Genomic DNA, 27,032 nt, shown 5'->3' with positions numbered 1-27,032 from the left:
AATTAATACTTAATTAAAAACTAGTCTAGCATTTCCTAAACTGTTGTTTCGACATATAAAATATTTTTAATAATTATTTTAACAATTAACATTATTTTTTAATCACATTGCCATTTTTTGGTGTCAATAAATTAATGATGTTGTACATTTAAGAGCTGATCAGCTGTTAAGGGTTAAAGTGAGTGTGAAATCTGATGCAGTTCCTGATGAATTAGCCCGGTTGTGGGTTGTGTGAGACCCCGTCACTACTTTGTTTCAAGTCTAATTTTCTCAGGTGGTTTCCCGACGTCAAAAATTTTGGCTCGAGACGGTCGGTACAGCTCACGCGCCTGTCCTGCGACGCACTGTCCCGTCCTCGCGCACTGCGTCATGGCGACGGCGGTGAAAAAGTTACGCATTTCCTAACCGGAGTGTTGTGAATATCACAGTGGCAGTCAGCAGATACACGTGTAAGTACTTCATGTTTCTATACTCTGTGTTAATGATATGAAGATATGGAAATGTTTCGTCTTCTTCGGGTGTTTCCTGTTGCTGTCTTACCTGTGCAGCCAGGTGAGCTAACACCTGTAAGCCAGCAGCGTGTAGTGTTTACGTCAAAGCGTCTTATCTCTGTGATTCTTCCTTATCAAACTATTTAAAGTTATGGTAGTGTCTGCGAGTATTATGGGCTGTTATACAGTTGAGGAGGACTTTGGTCTGTGATGTTGTAACTCATTCATAGTAGAATTTCTGACAGTAACTTGTACCACTGACTTAGCTCCTCTCTCCTCTCCTCTCTCAGTATGGTGGATTACAGTGTTTCAGATGCAGCAGGAGTCTCAAAGAGAGGTGGCCCTTTTTAAAATGGAGGAGCTGGCTCTAAGTGCCCTGCTGGAATGTCCTCTGTGTTTTGTGCCACTGGATGTGTCAGCCAAGGTCCTGCCCTGCCAGCACACTTTCTGTATGTCCTGTCTGCAGAGGCAGGAGGCAGCCCACTCCCAGCTGCTCTGCCCAGAGTGTTGCGCTCCTGTCCCTGTCAGGACTGTGGAGGAGCTTCCCGCAAACCTCCTGCTGGTACGGCTCCTGGAGGGGCTCCAGGGCTCAACGGGGCCCAGAGGGGATGAACAGGCAGCCCACTACGCTGTGCCCTTGGTCAGGGGCGGCTTGGCAGTCAGGGAAGGTCAGCAGCAGTTTGAGAGTCAACACAGAGAGAAGCAAGGGCACAATGAGGTCAGTGCACGACCCCGGCCTAATGCTCTGCGTGTCTGTCAGGAATATAACCCACAACAACTTTGTCTCACCTTTGGGTGACAATTATAGTCTTACATGATGACTTTTTATTTCTATTACAGTAAATTACACAATCCTTTGATGGTTATAAATCACTGTAATTGTCACTGTAAGGAAACCGTACTACTGACTACACAGTGCAGCCTGACAAAGAATAAGTTGCTCACTCAGTGGTTACCAAAATATGGGTCAGCCTGTTTACTACGAGTAATAAAACATTTTTTATTCAAACATTATATGATAGCTGACCATTTTCCAAAACCCCAACATTTTTAGATTTTGTATGCATTTGTTCCTCCTTACTTTGGATTTAAACATGACCTCCTAGGGAATTCAATGGTATATACGTTCAGCCATTTTCTATCACAATATATACATAGTAACAGTGCAAATTCAGTACTCAGTAAACTCAGTAAATCAAATACCCAACAAATCAAAGTATTTTATCACATTGATGCAACAAATCATTTAAAGAAATTCAATATGGCCATAAAACAATGCTGCACATTGATTTGCATCGTTGCCCACAGTGTCCGAACACACCCACACATGTTAAAGGGAGAGCTCGCTCAGTATAGACATTGTGACGAAATCTCTGACGGTTGAGAAATGTATATTTGCTCTTGGTATTTATTGTCTTCTCGCCCAACCCTGTGATATCTTATTGATTTATTCCTTTGCACTTTGTGGAATGGGATCTCACGTCTCATTCCTGACCTATTTGAATTACTCATCACTGCCTGTTCACCGAACTTAAGTTTCACTGTATGAGATTATGTGAGACAGAAGAGCTGCGAACGGGATCTCACCTACCAAAATGTTTCCTCTGAGGAGGTGTGAGTTCCTCTGGGCCTCAAGTGATGAGATATCCTCAAACCTGTATGATTAGTGTCTGCCATTATTCCACAGATGCTTTTAAGACAGAGGTTGATTTCCCTCTCACATCATGGAGAACAAAGGAAAATCTTTTCCTTGTCCTCAGACAAGGAGGAGAGCTCTATTATAACTTTTTAAAGGGACAGTTCATCCCAAAATCAAAAACACATATTGTTCTTCTTACCTGTAGTGCTTTTTATCAACCTAGATTGTTTTGGTTTGAGTTGTTGAGTGTTTGAGATACCAGCCATGGAGCTGTCTACCTTCTCGTTAATATATTGGAAGTAGATGACACTCGCTCAAAGCGCCAAAAAATGCAGTTTAAAAATATATTAATACACCCCCCAACCATATCACTGCGCAGAAGGAAGGGTGCATCTACTCATGGATGATAGGCTTGTGCTTGTCATAGCGTGAGGAGTACACATTAATGGCATCGTCTTTGGCTAAGCTGTTACGTTTAGCTAGGTCAGTGGTGCTAGGTGAGCTAGCAGTAGCATTCCTGTAAAAGTTGCTCAGTGGTGCATGAAGCCGAAATGGTTCAACTGCCACGTATAATATTACCAGGATGATCCAGGGATGTCTGGCACTACTTCCACAGTGTGTGGCCCATAGAGCATGTGCACTAGAGACTTACAACAGCCAAGCCCTGCCGAGCATGACCAAGTGCAGCCAAACGTCTAACTTCTACCAGCTGAATGGCTAATTTCTGGTTAATCGCTCTGCTAACTTGAATGGGGATAAAATGATTTCATCTTGGGGCTCCTCTAGACTTTCAAAATGTTATTGCACCGGATGGATCAAATGCTGATGGTGAAACGAGTCATTTCGCGGGGGTTGTGGTGCTCAAAAAATGTATCCACTTATTTACAGACATCTCTTTCCCAATGTAAGTCAAAAGGAAAAAGTCTTTTTGGGCTGCAGGGCATCATGTGACGGACACAGGCAATTGCAGTAGCACTCTTTGGCCACTACGAAAATTGGCTTTAAAGCCTGGAGCACTTCCTGGGGGCCTGAGCAGTAGATGCACACTTCCTTCGGTAGAAAGAAAATAGTTCCTGCATGAAACCGCCACAAACCGAGTGCCATCTAGTTCCATTGTATTGGACAGAAGGTGGAAAACGGCCGATATCTCTAACATTCAACAACTCACACCAAAACAATCTACATTGATAAATAGCACTACAGGTAAGAGGAAAAATATGTATTTTTGATTTTGGGGTGAACTGTCCCTTTAAAGACCTACTGTACAGGGTAATAAGTGCAGGAAGACCAAACAGCAGGATTTTTCTAAATAATATATATATTATTGTCAAAAAACTCTAAGATAAGACTGTTTTGGTGCGTGTTTAAAAATCATTTCTGTATAAAGCAGGTCTGTGCAATTGTCACCTAATACAACCCAACAGAGATCTGAGGATCATAAAGGCACCTCACAGTCAGTAAATCATACGCAGTTTGTATTTGATGCTGATGTCTTATTCTCTGAGGTGGTGGGAAACACAGAAACCTGCCTTCTCTGTAGTCCTGTGCACAAACTGCTCAGAGTGTTTAAGAGTTTACTTGTAATCCTCAGCTCGAGTTCAGCCAGAGTTCAAAAAGCGCAGCCAAGTTCATGAGTGTGAATTTGTGATCACTCTGCTGTTTAAAGGTGTATATCAGAAAACCACACTGAAGAACGATGTTATATACTGTAATTTCCATTAACATCCTTTTTCCTAAGGCCAGGTGTCACAACAGTTCCAGTGTGCTTATCTGAAAAGAAACAGCGTATGGTCTGTAGATAACTCTGCGAGGAGGAACCTGATAAAAAAAAGCAAGCTGGACCCATAGGTGTCATTTACACCGGGGACGCTGGGGACATGTCTTCACCACTTTTTGAGATAGTCGATTTTGTCCCCAGCACTGTTTAACCCGTTCAGATCCCCCATCATTTCCAATGGACATAACTTTTCTAGCATGTCTAGATCTACGATTACTGTCATCTGACTCCCCCCAAGTGCACATACTGATTTGATGGGATGTCTGTTCCACATCATCTAAAGTGGACTACAGTAGAGCCATGCCCCCTTTTTTTAAACAAGTGTGGCTGACCATGAGTGAGGCCAGGAGGAAGGAGGAAGTGCAAGACACATTTCAGTCTGTTAATCATATTGTTAAAGTACATTACTTGTGTTTAAACTGTGTTCAAAGTAAACATGATATGTTATATTACTTGTACATGTCAAAAAATCCTATTAAACATGTATAGCCTTTACTCAGGATTTAAAAAAAAAAATATGTCCGTCCATTTAAATGGACAGTGGATTTGAGTATCACTATAAAATGAATAGGGGAGATACTGTTCTAATTTGAATTTCTAATAATACAATCAGCTCATAGTGCATTTTATTGATTATGTACACACAGTATTCATCTCATGAGGTTTTCAACATACTGGTACAGTAGGAACTTTTTTTTTTTTTTTACCAAAAATAAGGAACTTTTGAGTCGTGATAATGAATACAATGCATTATACACATGCAATGTGTCACATTTTTCCAATCGGATGATTTCCCTGTTGAGAATCTTTGACCATTGGATTGGACGAGGAAAATCCCCCACATAATCAAGCATCCTAATCAAGTGCATTTAGAGTAGAGATACACCATTACAATATTTTTTGTGCTCACAACATCACTGGGCTCTGAACAGGTTAAAAGCATGATTTGATGAAAATGTTCTGAAAAATATTTTGCAGCAAGAAATGCTATCAAATGAGAAGACTTTGAGAAAAGTTTGTCCGCACAATAATAAAACATACAATGCAATAAAGAAAGAAATGTGCCTTGTCCCAAAAAAAAGTTGCTTAGGCTAAAAACAAATCGCCCCCAGCCTTCTGGTTCTAAAATGATCCCCAAATGTGCCTGCGCTGATCAATATCTTGTCACAGTCTAAGTCTTTCTTTCTCTCTCTTTCTGTGAACTTGACGACACATATGAGCTATTGACGTACAGAGGTTTCTAAATGAGTTACAATTAAATAATGTATCATTGATGTGAAAAAGGTGCCACATGCACGTTTAAAGAAGTTGACACAAAAGAGCATGGAGGAGTAAATCATGCCTACGTGTGTTGACTCAGCAGGGATAATATTCAGTGAGAGAAGTTGATCTACGGGTGAATTAAAATTTGAAAGTGATGCACAATGTCTGTGAGCCGTGCTGCATTAGGGCCTGTGCCCACATAGCGATTTCTTTTTATTTTTGAGCACCAGCATCTTTTTTCAGTTGTTCCCAATGAGGAGAGAGCATAAGCAGCCACATGCTGCCGCCTAAAGAAAAAGCACCGCGCCCCGCGCCTCTTTCAGAGCGCCCCTGCTTTTTCCACTTGAAAATCTCTGACGTTCTCAGAGAGGTGATGTGGCCATCACTGCTGCTACTTTAGCTACTGTCTATCCTGAGCTGTGTGAAACTATCACAGCAAAGACAGAAAAGCCCGTGGGAGCAAATCAGCCGCACACTGAATGTTGCTGGGGAATGTTGTGCTTACGCTGTAAGCTTGTAATTAACTGTGTGCTCAACCTTCTGTTAAAGTAGTGTTATGTCAGCTGCCTATCTAATGGCAGTGTCAAGATATTGTTGTCATAGAAACAAAAGCCAGGTGGGAAAAAAAGACGCCAGAAGCGTTTTTCTCTGTTTTGTTTTGTTTTTATGAGCAGCTGAAATGAAGCTCTCCCCAGCGCTCTGCCACCGCTTTTCTCCAAAAAAAACAAAAAAAATGCTTTGTGGACTCACGTCTTTATATTCCACTGTATTTTTATATTTTGAATTGTCACCTGCCATCTAAATTTTGTGTTTTCCTTGAGAGACACTTCTAGACACAGACACTTGTCCCATAAATTGATGCATAGAGATTTCCCAGAATGCAGTGAAGTGACTGATGCTTACATTTTCCTGGGGAATAAACCTTAGACCCACCCCAACTTCATATGTGTCCCCCACAATTTTAAAATAAAACCTACGCCCTTGGTGGTAGCTGAGGCTATGTCCTTTTGATGTGATTTGACCCAGTAATCGCCTTTGTTACGTACTGTTAAAAAAAAGTTCAACACAAACTGAGGCCCTTGACTCGGCCTGACACTAAGAAGGAAAAGTAGATTGATTTGGGTGGTTTCTTAGATTCTGTGACTATTTGCATATTGATTTGAAATCCTGAAAACCTCTATTCAAATTAATTATATAACGCAACTTTCTTTAATTTCTTTCACTTTGATACTGAGCTGTATTTTGAGTTTTTTCAGCTTCAATAAACAGCACAAAATTCGGGTTACCTGCAGTGACAAAGTAGGACATATTTATGGCTTCACTGCTAGAATTTAATTAAGGGAATTCTCACTGAGGGACACTAAGCATCTGTGAAATTGTTGGTATCCTGTAAGTGTGACATGAAGTGCGTATTAATTAGTTTTTTATGCCCTCACAAAGCTGAGTTATGTGATCAGTAGGATGACAGTGATCACATTCACAGACTGTGAGCTGTATGAGAATATTTCAAAATGTGTAATTAACACTGTATTATGCATAATGCTGTACCAGGTGTTCAGTTCTGTGTCCTCAATTAAGATGTAACTTTTGCAGAAAATAAATAAGTGGTGTTTTGTGCTGTTTCACCCCGAACATCACTAAAAAAAAAGACTGAAAAAAAGACATTAACAGTAAAGCTTGAGTCAGTGCTTGATATCATCTTTAAAGGGAAAAAGGATGTGTCACATTAAACAAATTTGCATATCTGATAAGTGCAAAATCTGTAAAGAGCACACAGAGGTTTGTCATCCAACACTGTTGATAATAAATGCCCTGACGCTTGAAACTGAATAAGACACACTAACTCAGAGCCTGTAACATGTGAGTCTCTGCTCACACTTTGTCACAGTTAAAGTAAAGGACAAAAGAAACAGTGTCGTGTTTCACCTCCTGAAAATGTGCCTGTAATGGCAAGACATCATTTTTTTTCATCCTTTAAGGAGAGCGCAACCTGGAGGGCCTTCACTCCCCTAAAATCTTTAAAGACATTGATTTTACCACCTTCAGGAATGTATATCATCATGTGTATCATTCACCACTTCATTTGAACACACAGTAGCTGATGATGGTTTTTTTATGTCTGTTCCTCAGCTTGCTCTCAGAGCTTCGATGCGTAACCAACGAGGTGATTCGCCAGGAGAGCTGGTTCTCACGCCTGGTAACGGTATCACCCCGAAGCACAAAGTGGATGAGAGCTGGCACCACGGAAACGCTGGTGCGTCTGTCACTGCCAGCACGCTGCAGGCCGTCAGCCAGATGCCTCAGCTGCATCCCCTCCAGCAGCTCCAACCTCCGGCCCTCTGCAGGGCGCTGCACGACTTTAACCCTGAAGAGATGAATCTGGAAGACAGTAAATATTGTCTCAGCTTCCTCAAGGTCTGACTCTCAAACTACTGACTCAGCACAGCAGGAAAAGTTACCTCCTTTCAGAGGTTCAGTCTTGTGTATTTGCACTCTGTCTTTTAAAATAGGTGCAGGGTTTCCTACTTTTTAATTAATGTGCAAAGAAAATTATTACACTTAGCTTTAACCTACAGAAAATAATGAAGCAGTAACCTTCAGGGGAAAAGAGCAAAGGTGCTATTTCATCTTAATTATAGTGTATGTAATTAGCCTGGGAACCAGACGAGGCAGGGAGCTCATGTTTTACTTGAGATTTTTGGGCGAATTTGTCAGGTAATGTGTTGCTGTTGTTTAGACCATCATCAACCAATTAAATTGATCTTAAGATGAGATACATAAGGATCTGGGTGGCTAACCAGTTCTGATAAATAATTACCTGGGGAAACCCTGGTGCTAAAATATAATGTCTAAGGTCTAAAGCAATCGTAGAGTTCATAAGTGAGCAAAGGTGACATCTTTAGAGGTCTTGTTTTGTCTCACGAACAGTCCAGAATCCAAAGATTCGTCAATTTACTATCAAGGAAGAAGAAAAGTATTCATATGTGGGAAACTGGAGCCAGTAAGGTTTTGCCATTTTACCCTAAAAATGACTTTTCAAATATTGGATTATCAAATTGTTGTCTCTTTGGGGTGTAACGACACTTCGATCTAGATTAATATATCGCTTCAGTGATCCAGTATTATCTATGCTAAGTGAAAACTTCAATAAATATATTCATCTTTAAGATACAAATTTATTTTGATATTCCCATGGGGCATCTGTGTCACAATTTGAGTCCAAGTGCACCTCTTTCCTAAACATTTAAACATGTCACGTCATGTCATGTCACTCACAGGCCCTTGAACTGAATTGAATTGATATCACACCTTGGCAGACGTTTTCATATCAGCAAATATCCTATCGTTGTCAAAATAATTAAAATATTAAACCTAGGGCTGTCAGCATTAATGTGTTATTAGCGATGTGATTAAGGTCCAGACATAACGCGTTCATTTTTTAAAAATTGTGTTAATCATGTGTTGCTTTTTTTTGCCACCGCCTGTCTTTCAGAGGCTAAAGACGGCTGAGTTTTAAAGCTAGAGTGATGATAGTGATATCATATGAAACTAGATAACCTAAGTAGGAGGTTTGTGGTACCAGCCATGTCATTCTAGCTTCTCAGAAAAGCGGCTAAATAAGGCTCCAAAGTTAGGCTAAATTTTGGCGAGGGAAAAACAGCATGGCCATTTTCACAGAGGTCCCTGACCTTTCACCTCAAGATCACTGAATGAAAATGGGTTCTATGTGTACCCGTGAGCCTTCCCTTTACAGACATGTCCACTCTATGTTAGTCCCATACAGTTATGGACACAAAGTATGCATTTTTTTGCATGCAGTGCTTATTACAGATTCATGACTAGAAAAGCTTGACACACAGTGCTGAGCTACACCTCAAATTAATCTTTAGGTTTCCAGCTTTCAGGTGATATACACCACTTCTACTGTTGACCTGCTGTCTCCCCAGAAAGAAGAAATAAATCTAAAAGTCAAGATCATAAAGTAAATTTATTTGCATTTATTTGATTCCCAATCAAAAACTTGCTTCACCTTGTTAATGTGGACTTCAAAACTGTTTTAAATGCAAAATTATGGAGTCTTAAAACTGTGATTAAAAAGTGTGATTCATCACAATTAACTATTAAAACTCAGCGATTAACCAGGTTTTTAAAATGAATCGTTTGACAGCTCTTATTATATCATAACGTGATGAAACTTGTGATTTACATCCATATATTGTTGGAGATTAATTTTCTGTCGACTAACTGATTGATCGACAAATCACATCTCTAAAATATTTGCTTTTTATAGTTCCAAAAGTTCTAAAATTAGCTGATTTCCCCAGTTAATTTCTTATCTTTTGTTCTTTTCACTGCTTTGCGAGACTTATGCAGCTGGAGGCTCAGACCTCTGCTGCAGTGGTTGTTACTGGCCCTGAAGGATTTCTGAGAGTTATATAAGGGCCTCAGCACTTGTGCGCTCTCCATTAAAGCACACTTGCGCTCAGCTTCTGGTTTTTTTTCCAGTTTAAATGCAGATGGTCAAATGGTTTTTAGAGCGAGGCTGGCCACAGAAAGGACTGGGCCTGCAGACACAAAGGCAGTGGATGTCACATGCTGCGGGAGAAATGTAGAGCTGGGAGAGCTGAGTGCTCAGTCTCCAGGGCGAGCACACACTGTTATAAGCGCCTGGAATCCTGTTTTTTTTTTTATTTGTTTTTTGCAGCGGTTTATCTGCCTCACACCTTTTCACCACTTCCTCTTAATTCAGTTGTGTGTGTGTTACTTAATTCTGGTTAACAGGGGGACATCCTTACTGTCATTAGACGGGTGGATGAACACTGGATTGAAGCCAAGCTAGGGGAGAAAGTTGGAATTTGCCCTCTGCAGTTTACAGAGGTGAGTTCTTAGTGCTCTCTTTCTGTCTTCCTTCCTTCAGTGTCTGAATGTGTGTCACGGCCTTTTCAGCATGATCAAGGTTGACACCTGCCGCTTGGCACTGTGGTCTAATGGTGTAGCTCTTGTAATGAATTGAACCATAGATGTCGTCTCTGGATGTCATTAATTCCAGGTCATTGCCGGGGCGCTACCTTGATTTTCATTCAAATCTTTGATTCATCCGTAAATGTCACTCCTGCGCTGCAAAGTGCTGAGGCAGAGAGCTAATCTGTGAAGCCCTGCTGTGTCTGCAGCTGCTCATTAGTGTGTGACTATGTGGCTTACTCAGGTTGGCAGCGCTCGCTTAGCAAGCTGACTGTCATTTGTTTTCCTCTGTACTTTCTGCCTCCAGGAATTAACTTCATCCGTGCCGGGGGAAACTGTATTTGTTCCTACAGTGGGGTTAATGTGGTTCTTGTTTACTTCCCTCACTTGTCATCTGTTTTTCTATATTTTTTCCCCTAATATTTTGTTTCTCTTCCCCTCCTCTTTCAGCTCCTTTTGTCTCCTGTCCAACCATGTCTTCTCCTAAAGCCCCGCCTCAGCGGTGCTCTCCATCTTTTTCTACCTCTGTACTCTATTCTTTCATCCTCCTCTTTTCTCCTCTCTCCTCTCCTCTCTGAGCCTTCCTCTCCTCGTGTCGTGCAGCCAGGCGTGAAGACACAGTAATGCTTTCTCTGCTTGGGTGGCATAACAGCACATCACTGTGGGGAGTGAAAGCATTAACCCTGCCATGCCTGTCTGTCTGCCTGGCTGTCTGTGCAGCTCCTCTCTCAGCACCCTTCCTGGCTTATTGGCTGGTACTTAAGCTCCTGCCTGCCTGCCTGCCTGCCTGTCCAACAAGTTGTAGGGGTGAGTGGAGTGGTGACAAGTGGGTGTATTTAGACAGCCGTTTCGCTGATCAGCAGGAGCACAGGTTGACAGGCGCTAGTAGCAGGTAGGAGCGATTTGGAGAGGATTTTCTTGACTAAGGATTGACTATTTTCTGTGTCAGGATTTATCCCGATTCTCTCTTGATGTGTTCATCTCTTTCAGCCAAACTCAGTGGCTGCCAAACTGCTAGAGGGAAAGAATCGGAGGGGGAGTGACTCAGCAGAATTTCAGCATCGGACAGGGAGTGGGGGCAAAGACAAGGCCACTGACGTATCCAATAGGACCACCCATCACGGAGTCCCTCAGGTCCCGGCAAAGACACCCATCATCAATGCTTTGCCCCTCTCCAGCCAGCGGAAACAGCCCGCAGCCAGCAGCATCAACTTTTATCAGACTGCCAAAGGAGAAACGACCAACATCAGCACCTTCAACAGCTTCAACCGTCAGGGTCAGCCTCACCACCTCTCTGTGCCTCGGGCTGCCCGGGGCCACCCTCATCCCTCTAAAGTGAACTCTCAGCGAATTAGACGCCACTCTGACACTATGCACAGACACCTGTTACAGGTGAGTCATGTGCCGACATATCTGCCTTTATGCATGCTACACTAATGTGATAAACTTTTTTTTATCAGATTCCTCTTTCTCATGATCTTTGAGCTAAACTGTGTTTGGGTTTGTTTTGTTCGCAGTGATTTGTTTAAATAGAAAACATGTGGCTGGCAAAAGGCGAGACAGTTCTCTGTGAGATAATAGGTGTTTTTATTTGAGTCACAGAGGGATCAAGTTGTCCTCAGGGATGCAGGGGGGGAACCATGACAAGAGGCTTAAGGAATGAACGAGAGAGAGAGGCATCGCCCTTATGTTTGCCGCTGCATGATTAAGTGGCTCTCATTAAGACAACACAGATGTGGAAAAGGGCTCAAAATGGAAGGATTGAGGGCTGGAGGTGCGTGGACTGAAACTTTGAAAGGTCTTTAATCAAGGGTCCCGGGACATAAGCCAGGGTTTCCTCTCACAGATGAATAGCTGTCTAACAGGGTGTGTGTCCTGCGTCTCTCTTCAGCTCAGGGAGATAGAACATTTGAGAGAAGTTGGGTAATTGTCTTAATGTGCTCCTTTGACTTTAACATTTGATACAATAATTGTTTAAGTGTAAAACATATGGAGGCCCAATTTAAGTACGTCTATTAACTTGTAGGAAGCACAAAAACCTGAGCTCACCCTTGCTGCAATCATGTCCTCTAAATTAGTCACAAGAAGAGTGTGTGTGACGAAGTCTGTCTTGCAACGTACCATTTTTACATTTTTGTTTCAATAGGTTTTTTTCAGAGCAAACAGTTCAGGGGACTTCCTGAAATGAACTGCCCACCTTCAAGGGCTTTTTTCTGTTTTGCATTCACCAGCCAGTTGGTATAGCAACATCATGCCACCATAGACTCTTATATTCAGCTTTGAATCATGTTGCTTTTCCCTCTCAGTAAAGCCTGGACTTTGCTGTCCATTTGTCCGTTTTCTTAAGTTTTTTTCCATGACAACCTGTTTGTGTTTTGTCTTGTTTCTTGTTTACACACCTAGTAGTTTTTAAGAGTGGTGCTACACTCATGTGTTGGAGGAAACAACATACACACTCATGGTTCCTCTTGTGCTCAGAGAGTAGGAGCTGAAGAAATGCCTCCAAACTGTGTTCAGAAAAATCTGATTGTTCCTAGTTCTTGCAGTGCAGAAACAATAAAAAGGGAGGCTCTTCTATCTATGAAAAAATTCCTCTGGTCTGAAATTTTTTTCAGGGCCACCTTTGACATCTATGACTTCAACCTCTGATTATGATCTAGGAACATTTTGTTCTCAAGATATCTGGATGAAGTGTTATCCCACTCTTTTCATGTGACCAACATGATACTTGCTGCATATTTTATGCATCCTGTATCACATGGCAGGATAATAGATGGATTATGAACCATGAGACAATTTTGTTTTTTAGTGAAACTGTGAAAATAATATTATTTATTAGTTCTGATCACCTTAGCTTAAAGGGTAAGTTCACCCCAAAATTAAAAATACATATTTTTCCTCTTACCTGTAGTGCTATGTATCGATCTAGATAGTTGTGGTGTGAGTTTCAAAGTGTTGGAGATATCAACCATAGAGGTGTCTGCCTTCTCTCCAGAATAATGAAACTAGACGGCACTCAGCCTGTGGCGCACAAAGCACCAAAATAAATAAATACATTTGAAAAACTCATGAGCAATGTCTCTTTCCAGAAATGATTAAGTTACTGAAGATAATCCACAGATCTCATTGTGAGCAGTTTCATGTTGACACAATTTTACATCTACCGAACTACATCCACCAACCGTTTCCCTGCACAGAAGACAACATGCATCTTAGTTCAATATTGCTAGCTAATCTAGCACCACTGAGCTAGCTAACCTTGCAGCTCAGCCAAGGAGGACGCCATTAATGTTTACATGTTGCGCTGCCACAAGCACAAGCCTCTCGTCCATGAGCAGATGCTTGTTTCCTTCTGCGTGGCGGCACAGATGGTGGGTGTAGTTATGTAGAAAGAAAATACATGAAACTACTCACACCAAAGTCTCTAGATTATCTTGAGTAACTGGGTCATGATTTCTGGAAAGAGACACTGCTGTTGAGTTTTCAAAAGTATTTTTTTGGCGCTTTGAGCACCACAAACTGAGTGCCATCTAGTTCCATTATATTTAAGAGAGGGCAGACATTTCGACAGCTGATATCTCCAACAACTCACACCAAAACAATCTAGATTGATAAATAGCACCACAGAGAAATGGCATTTTTAATTTGGAGTTGAAATGTCCCTTTAAATGGATGGCATCATTGTCATGTCCACAGTTTTATGCAGCTGGACACATTTCCATTCATTTACATTAGAAACAATGTGTTAGGTTATGCTACTGTGAATGCTGCATAAAGTCATAGCCAGCTAGTGTCTGAGTGCAGTGCCAACATAAAAGGCTCTGCAAGGTTTAATAATGCAACCTGCTGCCAAGTACCCTGCTCCCTGAGATAATGATTTCCTTTGATTCAGTTCAAATTTCACAGCTCTACCCTGCAATTATACACGTCAGAGCCTAAAAATGCTAAACCTCATGCAGGTCAGAGAAAAACCAGGAGAGGAAGGGAGGTGGACGAGACTTGGAACGAGATAACAAGCAGGAACCGGGAGAGATAAGAGAGGAAGAGGAAAATGTGAGAGGAAATACTGGGAGAAAAAAAAAGATGGTGTAGTGCTGGGAAGGGAAATAGAAAATAAACGGTGTGAGCTGCAAAAGGCAAAACACAAGAAGTAGGAAAAATGAGGAGGAAAAATGAGAGAAAGATATAGAGAGTGGGACGCTTGGAGAGTCCCTCAGTGGGTCTGCTTATCTCTCTCATGCTGGCTGATGATGATGAGTCACTGGTGAAGTTGGTTACATAACAGACCCCTCTCTCCCCTGCCTTCAAACTCCTTCCTCTTCACTAAGCAGGTAACACTCACTCTCACATCAGTGGGCCAGTAATAGCAGACAGGCCACGCACCCTTTTTAAAGGAGTGGAGGGCCTCTGTCCCTAAAGCCGAGGCTGAGCTCCCCACTGACCAAGGCAGCATGTGTGCTATTCTTAGCGCTGCATCCCATCAGCTCTCACCTCTGGCTCCACTGTTTCGCAGAGAGATGCTTCTTCCCACTGACTGTGGATGAAAAGATGCGTATTAGTGTGAATATTGGCATGATTATGTAAGAGCAGAATTTAGGATGGAAATGAGCCAAAAGCAAAAACATCTTTAAATGCAGCACAGAAAACTTCACATCATACTTCACTGGTGCACTAAACTGAAATCACTGTTACAAAAGGTCTCATATGAGTTCCCCTTGAAAGCTGTCAGCTGACTAGAATTGAACTGAAATGATGAATTGTGTAAACTATTAGCTGATCGACAGGAAATGATTCAGCAATTCTCTCAGCAGTGTGTTTGATTATCAAGTAGGTCTATTAATAAATCCTCTTTCAAGTGCAGAACGCTACAAAGTGCTTCCAATACAAAAATAACAATTAGAAAAAATGACTGGAGAAGAGTAAAAACAATGAGGTATAAATAGAAATGACACAAAAGCACGTCTAGACATGTTGGTCTTGAGCTGCTTTTGAAAGGTGTCCACATATTTTAAAGGGACAGTTCACCCCCAAAATCAAAAATACATATTTCTCCTCTGTAGTGCTGCTTATCAGGTTAGATTGTTTTGGTGTGAGTTGCAGAGTGTTGGAGATATCGGCCGTAGAGATGTCTGCCTTCTCTACAATATAATGGAACGAGATGGCACTCGGCTTGTGGTGCTCAAAGCGCCAAAAAATATATCTGGGAAAACTCAACAGCAATGTCTCTTTCTAGAAATCATGACCTGTTTACTCAAGATAATCCACAGACCTTGTCGTGAGCAGTTTCATGTAGGAGCTAATTTGTCTATTGAACTTCACTTGCCAACCGTGTTACCATGCAGAGGGAAGTGTGCATCTACCAAGCGGCAACCACAGGGGCTGAAAAATGAGGCCAACGTGAAGTGGCTCCAGAAGGTAGTTAAAGACACACTAAGCACTGGTGGGCATCACTTCTGTTTACTTTCAACAATGTTATCAAACACAAGCTCGCCCCTCGTCCTCCGTGACTTTGCCATGAACGAGCGATAGCTGCTAGTTACCCTGGATTTACACACCTGTTCAAGGGATAGTGCACCCAACATGAAAATTCACCCATTATTTACTCACCCTCATGCCGACGGAGGATCAGGTGAAGTTTTAGAGTCCTCACAACACTTGCGGAGATCCAAGGGGAGAGGGGGTAGCAACAAAACTCCACCTACTGGAGGCTTATGGCGCCCCAGATTCAAATGTCCAGAAACACATAATTAAAACCACAAAATATCTCCATACTGCTCGTCCGTAGTGATCCAAGTGTCCTGAAGCCCCGACATAAAAAGTTGTTTGGAAAAACGTCATTTGAACTCTGTTTTTAGCCTCATTGTAGCCTGTAGCTCTAACTGCCTCATCAAGAGACTCATGTTTTGCTCTATGACATAAAATATGTCAGTAAGTACCCCACCTGTAAATTTTAAAGCCTTTACATGTCTTAAAAAATAAGGTTGCTAATAAGTGGCTAAATGAGACTACATAATTTCATCACATCGAATTGCATCAAACACAACATTAAAGTCATGCAGCCCTGATGTAGTTTGTTGATAGCCTCAGGCTAGTTTTTTACTTCTTGCAATTGCATTTACGCTTAAAATATCATAAAAATGATGTTCATCTGTGAAAATTAGCTTGCAAAGCAAAACATTTAAGTCTCATAAACCTTTGTTTGGCCCAGAGCTTATTAATAATCGAAAAAATCCCATTGGTATGGAGGAGTGTAATTCCCGAAGCACGGTATAGACCCACATGTTAAAATGCCCAACTGAACAGCAGAAATTAACATGTTTACATCCTGGTACAAAAACCAGTTTTGGTCTCTACAGCTAATTTTCCCTTCATGACAACTGTACGGTGGGTGAAGTTTTATATAACTCACCTGATTACATTTTACTAAGGCTTAGTGTTATGCATAATTAAGGGTGTGGCAGCTTTGAGTGGCAAGTTGTCTGCAAGACATAACCACAGTCTGAGTCAGATCCACCCCTTGCTCCTCCACAGCTCTACCCTGGAAATCCAGAGTTCTCGCGAGAGCACGATTTGAATTTGCTCAGCGAGTCACTCTGGCAATGAGTAGTGATGCTCATTACCTATGCCCATGAAACCAAGCTGCACCAACCACATTGGTGTATCTGATATAGGCGGGCCAGAGGCGAGCTAAACAGATGACGACAGCGCTGCGACGACGAAGTCCGGAATCAGTCAGGAAACATTGCAAGATGGCTACGGATGAACACCACTTGTTTGAAACGGCTTTGGCCGCTACAATGAACGAGTTAGATTTGGCTTTTTCTCTAAAAGAGGAACAGAAGACGGCCCTCGAGTCTTTCCTTTGCAAGAAAGACGTTTTTGCTGTTTTGCTGACCGGATACAGCAAGAGTCTAATCTACCAGTTAGCTCCGCTGGTAGCTATAAGCGTATACGTCACCCCGTGTATTGTTCTGATAGGTCGTAGTGTTATCCAATTGCGTGCAGTGATATTTACAAATGCATGCTTGGTGCCGCCCCTCGAGTTGGGCCATTTGCATTACTCATGGCCAGACCCTAAATCTTTTTAGATTTGGGTCTGGATTTCCAGGCTACCACAGCTCCACCTGCTTGTCTAAATATGGTCACTTCTGGCTCCAAAAAACCTGAAATGCTGAAATGACAAACTTGAGTCCTCAAAACAAGCCACAAGCCAATGGATGATGTCACAGTAGCCATGCCTGTTTTTTTTGTTTGTTTGTTTGTTTTTTACAGTCAATGGCATCTACTTATGTGCCAAAGGTTTCTGCATGTGACAGTGAAAGATGTAAATATTAATGGTGTCTTCCTTGGCTGAGCTGTAACGTTAGCTAGCTCAGCAGGGGTGAGCTAGCAGAATGCATGCTTCCTTCTGCGCGGTGATACAATTGGCGGGTATAGTTCGGCAGAAAGAAAATAGTTCCTACATGAAACTGCTCACATCAAGGTCTGTGGATTATCCTGAGTAACAGGGTCATGTGTTCAGGAAAGAGACATTGCTTTTGGGTGTTTCAAATATATCTTTATGGTGCTTTGAGCACCACAAGCTGAGTGCCATCTAGTTCCATTATATTGCAGAGAAGGCAGACATCTCTACAGCCATTATCTCCAACACTTGGCAACTCACACCAAAACAATCTGGACTGAGAAATAGCACCGCATGTAAGAGGTAAAATATGTATTTTTGATTTGGGGGTGAACTGCCCCTTTAGGTCCAAAGGTAGAGTTTTACAAACACAGTAGTTACAGTATAAGCCTGGAGCAAGGAACAACCAACAAAGCCTGATCAGAAGACTTTAGAGACCCACTGGCTAATATAGTTTGGTGCCTGACCATGCAGAGCTCAAATAAACACAACAATCACAATAATCTTAAATAGAATTCTGAATGTGATAGGGAGCCATTGCAGAGAAACAGAGACGGTATCAAAGGAGACATTTTAGAGGACCTGGTAGAAAGTTCAGCGGCAGCAGCATTTTAGACCACTTGTAAGCGGTCCGAGGATGTTTTGCTGATGCAGGTAAAGGTGAGAATGGATGGAATGAAATAAAACGATTTTTAGCATTTTTTCAAGCAAACACTCTCTTGTTGTAGCTTCTCAAATTTGAGGATTTGCAGCCCTTTTCCCTGTCATATCACAATAATAATGAACATCTTTCAGTCTTAGACATTTAGTCAGACAAACATACAAACTGAGGATGTCATCTTGAGCTTTGAGAAACTGTTCAGACATTTTTACAGACCAAATGTTTAATTGATTAATCAAGAAAAATACTGGCAAATTAATGAGTACTGAAAATAATGTTTAGCTGCAGCCCTACCACAGTGCAAAAAGCTGCAGTTACTGTGATGTATAAGTTTTATTAGTCTGCTGAGAACAATTTCCAGAATATACAGTGGGTTGTATAATTATTTACTATTTGATCAGATACTGATCCCAAATAAAATGTTTTTTGTCCAAAAGATAAAAATATTTCTTTGTTAAAAATTGAGTGTATCTGTGATACCGACATAACAGCATTTATATGTGAACCTCAATATTTAATAACGTAAATCTTTTGCATGAATATTTAATGTTTCTACCTCAACCTTAGTCGCAGCCCAGCTACAGCCTCTCTGGGCTTGTGAAAGGTGTTATCAGCCACACATTTATTTTGTATAAAAGAATAAACTTTCATAGTACAAAATGTGACTAATAAAATCCAAAAATTTACATTTTAACAGAAAATATAGACTTTCTACACAACATAGTGTTGCTGGTCAGTCACCTGAGCCAATGAGCTCTTGTAAGTGATAAAAGCAGGCGTTTCCCGTTGTGCTCTGACATCATGCATTGTATGATGATCGCTGGTGTCCTTCCTCATCTTCAGCAAGCCTCACTGTTTAATAGACTATGATGACATCACATAACTTCCATCAAAGCTCCACCCAACGTCAACGTGATTAGAGGTCTCATTATCCAGAGTAATTGAAAACACCTGTTTGGGTGTGCAGGGCCTTTACGTCAGTAATAAATTGTGGCACATTTTTTACTTTGTGGTCATCTAACAGAAACAGGATTGTATATCCTGTGTGTCTAAAACCACATTTCATTTAAAAAGCAGATTGGGTGAAGAGTGCTACTTCACACATGCAGGTATCAAACAACAGGTGGTCTTGTATCAGAACAAACAAAAGAGAGGTTAGACTTGCAAAGCAGTGCGCCTTGGTATTGTTTGGGTGTAACTTATAGATCACAAAGCAAAGTACAAGTCTAACCTCTTTTTTTTTTTGGTCCCACATTTTATTTACTTTAAACCTTGTCTGAGTTTCACACTTTAACTTACACAATATGAGCTAATGGTGACCTTTAGAAATTTATCTTTATAATATATGTTTTTTGGGTGGGATTGGGGTTTTTCACACACTTTGTGCAAAAGGAAGTATTGCTGTCTGTTTCTTTGCGATAAGACGAGTTACAAAAATCTAATAGTGATTAAAAATTTCTTATACTAGAAGGTGTTTTAGTTCTTAGCGCAAGTGGCATCTTTGAAATCATTGAAACTTTATTCCAAGGTGCTGAAAAAAGGCTCCAACAGATTGTCAAACCTCAGATTAAGGAAGAGCAATGCCAGTTTCATCCAGGCCGTGGAACAGCCGACCAACTCTTCACCCTTGCAGGGCTGTTGGAGGGGCCATAGGGTCATTACTATGAGCCGTCCAGTCCTTGTATAACCAAAGTGAGAGCTGTGTGCATATACTCAACACAAAATTAAACACATTTTCAGAGGGTGATGGCCTGTGCCAGAATTGCCCCTTGCCACCGATTCTGTTTTTGATATTTATGGACAGGATCTCAAGGTGCAACTGGGGGAGGAGAGTGTCCAATTGGGGACCTCAGAATTTTATCTCTGCTCTTTGCAGATGATGTGGTTCTGTCACTTCTGTCGCTTCATCACACCGTGACCTCTAGCACATTTTGGGGCAGTTTGCAGCTGAGTGTGAAGCATTTGGGATGCGAGTCAGTACAGCCAAGTCTGAGGCCATGGTTCTCAAATGGAAAATGGTGGATTGCCCCCTCTGGGTTGGGGGACAGTTACTGCCCCAAGCGAAGGAGTTCAAGTGGCTAGAGGTCTTGTCCATGAGAGAGGGTAAAATGGAGCTGAAATGAACAGGTGGTTTGGTGCAGTATTACCCATGATGCAGGCATAGGAGCTGAGCTGGAAGGTAAAGCTTTCTATTTACCGGCCCGTTTACATTCTGACCCTCACCCATGATCATGAGCACTGAGAAGTGACTGAAAGAATGAGACAGTGGAGGCAAAAGACTGAAATAAGTTTCCTCTGTAGGGTGGCTGGGGTCAACCTTAGAGATAAGGTGAGGAGCTCAGACATCCGCAGTGAGCTCGGAGCAGAGCCGCTCCTCCTTTGCGTTGAGAGGGGCTCATTGGTGCCTCCCGTTAGAGGTTTTCCGGGCACGTACAACTGGTAGAAATGCCCCATGGTAGACCTAGAACATGCTGGAAGGATTGTATATCTCATCTGGCCTGGAGATGCCATAGGATCCCTCAGGAAAAGCTGGAAAACACTAAAGGAGGAGCTGGAAAATGCTGAGAAGGACATTTGGAAAGCCTTGCTGTGACCAAGCCGCACATAAGTGGATGAAAATAGATGAATGGAAGGTGGTAATGTTGAAAACTAGTACTTTCTTAGTTCTGTACATGGTTTGGATATTTGTTATATTTACTTGCAGGGGGAATACTGCTCTTAAAATGATTAGTAGGGAACCTGGTCATAGGCTCATATTGAAAGACATAATGCAGTTGGTGTGACCAAACCTATGAGACATTGTGAAATAAACCACCATACAAGTAAAATAATTTAGTATAACTACAAAATCCTCTCATTACCACTGTCTTACTGTGATTATGTGAGGCGAAAGGTTGCTGATTTACCGTTGTCGCTGGCAGGAGGACACAAAGAGGTGGACATTAATTTTCTGTTAATTGGTTTATTTATGGCAGCAGTAATTCTGACTGCAGGAATATGTCAACCATTTACACCAAGTAGGAGTTTATTCACTGCCTGACCAATAGCAGAATTATTCTCTACATATAAATATAGCCACTGCCACTGCTGGGTCACTGCACCTGGCCATTGCGTGACTGCAGCATAACTGAAGCAGCATCCGATAAAACACAAACCAAGAATAGAAAAAGGACACAGTGTAATAAAAAGAAGTAAATAATTCATGAAAAAAGCCGTTGCTGGGCTTTTTTGTTGTTGTGTTACACCAGAGTTTAAGAAGATGGCAGTGCTTTGCTGTTAAAAGATAGTGATTAATTGCACATAAAGATGTTTACTGCTTTCTGTCCATCCTGCTGCTTTTGCTTTCTCGTTTTTATGTCAAAGAAAAGAGACACAGGAAGTCTTGAATATCACAAAAGACACAATCTTTAGAAGACACTGATGCTTGTCCATCCACTCTCCTATATGATGGAGGGCTGGTATGTCTTCTACACGTTATATCATAACTTTATCTCGCTTTACTTCTGCCTCACTGCGCTGCCTTTGTCAAGTGATGCTGTGCTGAAAGTGATGGCTTCCTCTTAATTAGGACTCCTTTTGTGCTTCTCTGAGGTACAGTGTGAATGCATTGCAGCCTTGACAGTGGCAGAGCTGCAGGATCCAGGCACATGCTGTATAGAGGGAACCCCAGGCCCACAGGCCAGTTGTTGAGTGGTGGTGCTGTAAATAGCAGCAACCCTCTGTAGACGTCACAGTGGAGATAATAGGTGCTGGGAATGTTTCTGCCGCCTCTCTGTGATGATAGAAACAAGAAAACATTATGTGAGGGTTTCTTTTGGTCGGAGGAGAAAATAAAAAGTATAGAATAAAATCACTGAAAGGATCTTTTTCGATGTGAAGTAATTATTGGTTAAGTTTCATATAATACTGGGATTTTTTGTGAGACACACCTCAGTCAGTGTCAGTGACTCACTGGCTGTGTCAGGCCTGACTCACAGCCTGCTGACTTAAAGCCTGTCAGTTTCTCAGCTTTAAAAAGAGCAGCTTGGATCTGTGAAGATAAAATGCTAAAGAGGTCTGTCGGGCCATTATATTAATTCTATCTGTTAATTTATTTTACGTAATATGAAAAGGTGTGCGTCACAGTTCCTGTATTGATGGAGCTGATGGTAAAACTGTGCATTTACAAAGAAAACCCAGTGAATCATATCTGACATTCAGGGTTGCAGAATATCTTAACCATAACTCTACCCAGTTGAAAACCTGGGAGATTGACATGTCAGACAGTGTCTCCGCCACCATCATTAAATTACCAATAATTTGGTTTAATTAGCTTATTTTACATTGTGAGAAGGAGGATATTAAAGTTTACAATTTTGTCTTAAAACACAAAATACCTTTGAAACAGTTTTTGCTTGTTGTAGTCATTCTTCCTGTTCATACTGACCATTAACAGATCACATCCTAATGACTTTCCACAGGAAGTGATGGGGGACAAATTCCACAGTCCTCACTCATTGCTGAAATATGTTCCAAAGTTTATCTATAGTTAGAGCGAGGCTTCAGCAATCTGAGTTATGTAAATGAAGTGGACATTTTCTAAAGGTGCTGTCTTTTTAGCACAAAATTCTGGCTTAGGAGATCATAGATGGGGAATACTCTAAACATAACATAGCCTTTTTAACTGTGACTTTATTTGGGTGGCTAAAATATGTTTGCTGCTGCACCCGGTCACAGTAATATGTTGCTTAGCTTCTCTGTCGGCACTCCTGCTGCTTCTCCAAGCTGGGAGCGTGCTGACTGACATCTATTGTATGTAATATACTGACCATGGAGAAGTACCCCATACAACCCCACTTCAAAAATTCCGAGTTATCCCTTTAATGTAATGTATAAGTAATATTAAGACTGTGAATATGGTAAACATTATACTCGCTGAATATCAGCATATTAGTACTGTCACTGTGAATATGTTAGTATGCTGACTGAAGCATTCAAAGCACGCCAAATTATGCAGTGAATTCCCTTCAGGGCCAATTTGAGGCAAGTGAATTTGCAAACAGAAATACAAGAACTTCTTAAATATTGTGGCATGCATCAGTGTTTGCGTTCCATGAGAAGATAATTTGAATCCATCCCCTAACAGAGTGAGAGGAAGATGACCAGTGAGACGCCACCCACCATCTCTATGGCTCTGGTGAACCCCCAAATGTCCTCTGCCTCTGCAGACAACAGAACCTCCTCCACGCAGCAGCTCTCCATCAGTGTGTGAGTCACTGTTTTAAACATTATATTAATTATATGATAATGTCACATCACAGGTGCAAGATATGAATAGGCAAAGCAACAAGACACACTCAAATACTCCTAAAAAAGGCAGCACAATTTGGATGTGTATTGTAGAAAGTTTTGTAGTAACATAGACAAACCCTCTGTGTGTTTCCTCAGGTGTGCCGTCCTGTACTCCTACAAACCACGTCGGCCCGAGGAGCTGGAGCTGAGGAAAGGAGAGATGGTGGGAGTGTATGGAAAGTTCAAAGAAGGCTGGCTGCGTGGGTTATCGCTCAGAACGGGCAAAGTGGGCATTCTGCCCAGCAACTACATAACGCCTGTGCTCAGGTGAGAGGCTGTGATCCCTGACTGCAGAAAGTGGGAGCTGAACGACATTTAGATTCAGACAGTAATTTAGTGTAGGCAGGATGACATGTCATCATGCACACATCTCAGTGAATCATAAAATTGGAATAAAACACTGAGGATGGTGCTTGGTTCAAAGAAACTTCAGAGTATAACAATTGATATTCAGCAGGTACTTCAGCATGTACTAAAGTGTCTCATTGCCTCACTGCAGAACCTCAGCCAGGCTCCTGGAGACCAAAGCAGCTAATGCGTCCTCACAGTACAACACAGTAGCTGGAAAGAAACCCACAGCTGCCAAGAATCCTGCTGTGGTCCTTGCTCTTGATAGGGTAAACTCTGATGGAGCGATATACTCAACAGGACAGGTCCCATCTGTGCCAAATGGAGCACAGCATGCAATGTCATCCACTGGCACTGTAAAACCGTCCTTCTATGGGAGTTCACAAGGTTGGGACACTGTGAGACGCATCTTTAACCCTCATAGAGGTGAGTGATAAACCACCACATCTACCCTTTAACTGATGATTAAATTAGAGATTTCCCCAGGCTGTCAATGACTGTCTTTTCAATGTTTTTGTTTTTCAGGCTCAAACCACGTCTCCCACACGTCCAATCTGAATGTTCCGTCCAACTCACAGCACTTTGCACAAGTTCAGGCGTCCGGCTACTCACCTGCCATGCAGAGGAAGAAAAACAGCAGCATCCTGTCCAACTCTGTCAGACCACGGGGCTGGATGACTGAGCCAGCAGCGCCCTCTGCTGCTGCAGTCTTTAAGGACAGGGAGCTCACTTCTTTACCAGAGGCAACGTTTCAGCATGACAGACAGCCTCCCAATGGGCCTCACTCAATTCTAGTCAGACCCGACTCACACAAGAATAATACAGACAAGGTAATGTCAAACTGATTATTTCCTGAGAGAGACATGAGCATGCATTTGTTTAAAGTTAAGAACTCTGTGTGCATTGGGCCTCATTCAACAACCGCTCTTAAGAAGGAATTTATTCTTAAAACCCACCTGTGCAGTTTTTACAAAGATTCTGACATACTGTTGTGCACTCCTAAGCACATTTTGTGCCAACATCTCTTTGCAAAAATAACTGGTTATTGCATTTTCTTCAATTCTACAGTTGTATAATATTATAGAAATTCAAATACAATATTATTTTTTATAATTTTTTAAATAATTATTTTCATTATTTTTTTAAAAAAGCATATGGCCTTTGAAAAATAAACACTGTAGTAACACTTAAATTCACATCAGTTATGTTAATGGTAACCATGCCCTCTGATAATTAATAATAATTGTGACAAGTGTAAGTCACAAAGTAGTATGCAGATTAAGTTTGCAATACCTTACAGAGACATTGGGTGAAATAGTCCACCTTCCACCTTCTCTTCTCTCTCTGACTCTCTCTCAAACACATGCACGTAGCATGGAGAGCACTACGTACTTGTCTCTGTTCTCAAGCCTGACGATCGTGCTACTATAATGCATAAAGACGTGCAGTTTGTTGAGTGGTTGATTAACACGTATTTCGGCTTCCCATGTCTTTTTGTGTTATTTTATATCCACTACTGAAGCTAATAAATGTGACAACTTGTTTGGTGTTCACTTCCTGCACCCTCTTCAGACTTTTACTCAGGCATTTTTCACTTAATTCTCTCAACTCTTCCTTTTGTTCAGTTTCTGTGTGCGCACACAGCCCTGCAGTTTTGTGCCCTTTTATGGGGTTTTGTGGGTGTTTACCATGCTAATTAGGATCAGCTTGCATATGCTTGTAGCGAGGACAAGGTGATTCATCATTATAAGAACACGGGTGCAAACAAATCTGTGATTTAAGAATACGTCATGAATCTGATGTAGAATTTTCATTTTCATTTTCAATTCATGAAAAAATGAGGAAGATATTGGTGAATGAGGCCCACTGTTCTTAAACTATTCCCATGATAACTGTTCTGCATGTGCCTTACTGTAAATATTTTACGTTCCTAGCCGGCAAAGTCAGTGCGGTTCTTCACAGATGAAGACTCCCCTCCTCCAAGACCTCGCACCTCCTCCTGGTCATCAGGAAATCAGGTTCCGTCCAACTCCCGCCCTGGCCCCCCTCCATTAGAAGTGTGGGCCCCATCGCTCACCCTGGGAAGAGACGGACCAGGGATTATTCTCAAAGAAGGAAAAGCTCCTATTCTCAGGAAAGGCCTTGAAACAACTGTCTCAGATCTAAATTCTAACCAACAGAAACCAATGTCGTTACAGCCGTCGCTATCAGCCGTGTCAGCTCAGTTCAGCCCCAGCAGGTAGGTTGGATTTGTATGTCTTTCCTTAAAAATAAACTGCATATTGATTATCAGACAGACAAAGCAGACTTGAAAGTTTGTCATTGATTTGACAAAGACCTCTTGCATCTTTTGCTTTTTTTTTTCCAGACACAGAGTGACCACAACGCATTTAGCCCAGACGGATTCAGAGCTCAGTCTGCTTCAAGGAGAGCTCGTCCTCGTCCACAGACCTCGACCTGATGGACGAGTTCTGATTACTCAGGAGAGCAGCGGGCAGACAGGCTTATTCCACAGCGTTGTTCTTCAAGACCTCGAGAGGCTCAGCTGACTGTAGTACTACTGTAGTAGTGTATATTTCTATAATCCATGTGTTCAAACTGCCAAATGACTTGACTGACCTGCTGAACAACAAGATGCGTGTTGAGGTCCAAAGGTTAATACTGCCATTGACAATCCTTTGAAGAAAGTGTTTATTTTTGTCCTGAGTGTATATGAGAGTGTGGTTAAATTCCCCGGAGATATATCGTGTGTTCTTCAACTTACAGTATGTGCATGTTTGTTACACATGTAGCCTACTATTATAAGAATTTGCACAAAATCCCACCTAATGACTGTTCCTTGTTTAATATCCATGTTACACGCATTGGTGAGTGCCTTTGTCAAAACCCACAAAGAAACAAACTATATTTAAATATATTTAGAGAAATTATGAGGTAAAATATATGTACTGCTTAATGTGGTAATAAACTATACTTCCAGAACGTTTGTAGTTTAGTGTCTTACCTTCTTTGACAACAATAACATAACTGAGAAATCTTTGCCTTAATGCAAAAGTCTTGCAATCAAACTTCAACTGCAAATTAACATTTGTAAGTACAACAAAAAGAGGCTGACCTGTTTTTGAAGCATGTTAAACTCGTCATGCAAGAACTGTTTT

At 41.5% G+C, this 27,032-nt stretch overlaps 1 protein-coding gene across 1 annotated transcript; it reads left to right on the top strand.

Moving 5' to 3' along the window:
• The first annotated feature begins 227 nt into the window (after positions 1 to 227).
• Positions 228 to 26,856, top strand: sh3rf2 (SH3 domain containing ring finger 2). Its single transcript, XM_033632608.2, has 11 exons — positions 228 to 449; positions 782 to 1,209; positions 7,301 to 7,585; positions 9,953 to 10,048; positions 11,123 to 11,524; positions 23,321 to 23,442; positions 23,623 to 23,793; positions 24,026 to 24,300; positions 24,400 to 24,704; positions 25,809 to 26,113; positions 26,243 to 26,856. The coding sequence occupies exons 2-11, from the start codon at positions 805 to 807 to the stop codon at positions 26,421 to 26,423; spliced, it is 2,547 nt and encodes an 848-aa protein (XP_033488499.2). The 5' UTR covers positions 228 to 449; positions 782 to 804; the 3' UTR covers positions 26,424 to 26,856.
• Positions 26,857 to 27,032: the final 176 nt, after the last annotated feature.

The sequence above is a fragment of the Epinephelus lanceolatus genome, chromosome 7 (assembly GCF_041903045.1).
Source record: "Epinephelus lanceolatus isolate andai-2023 chromosome 7, ASM4190304v1, whole genome shotgun sequence".
NCBI classification, from domain to species: Eukaryota; Metazoa; Chordata; class Actinopteri; order Perciformes; family Serranidae; genus Epinephelus; species Epinephelus lanceolatus.
Note: the sequence above shows the minus strand (reverse complement) of the source record. Positions and strands in the feature narration are given on the sequence as shown.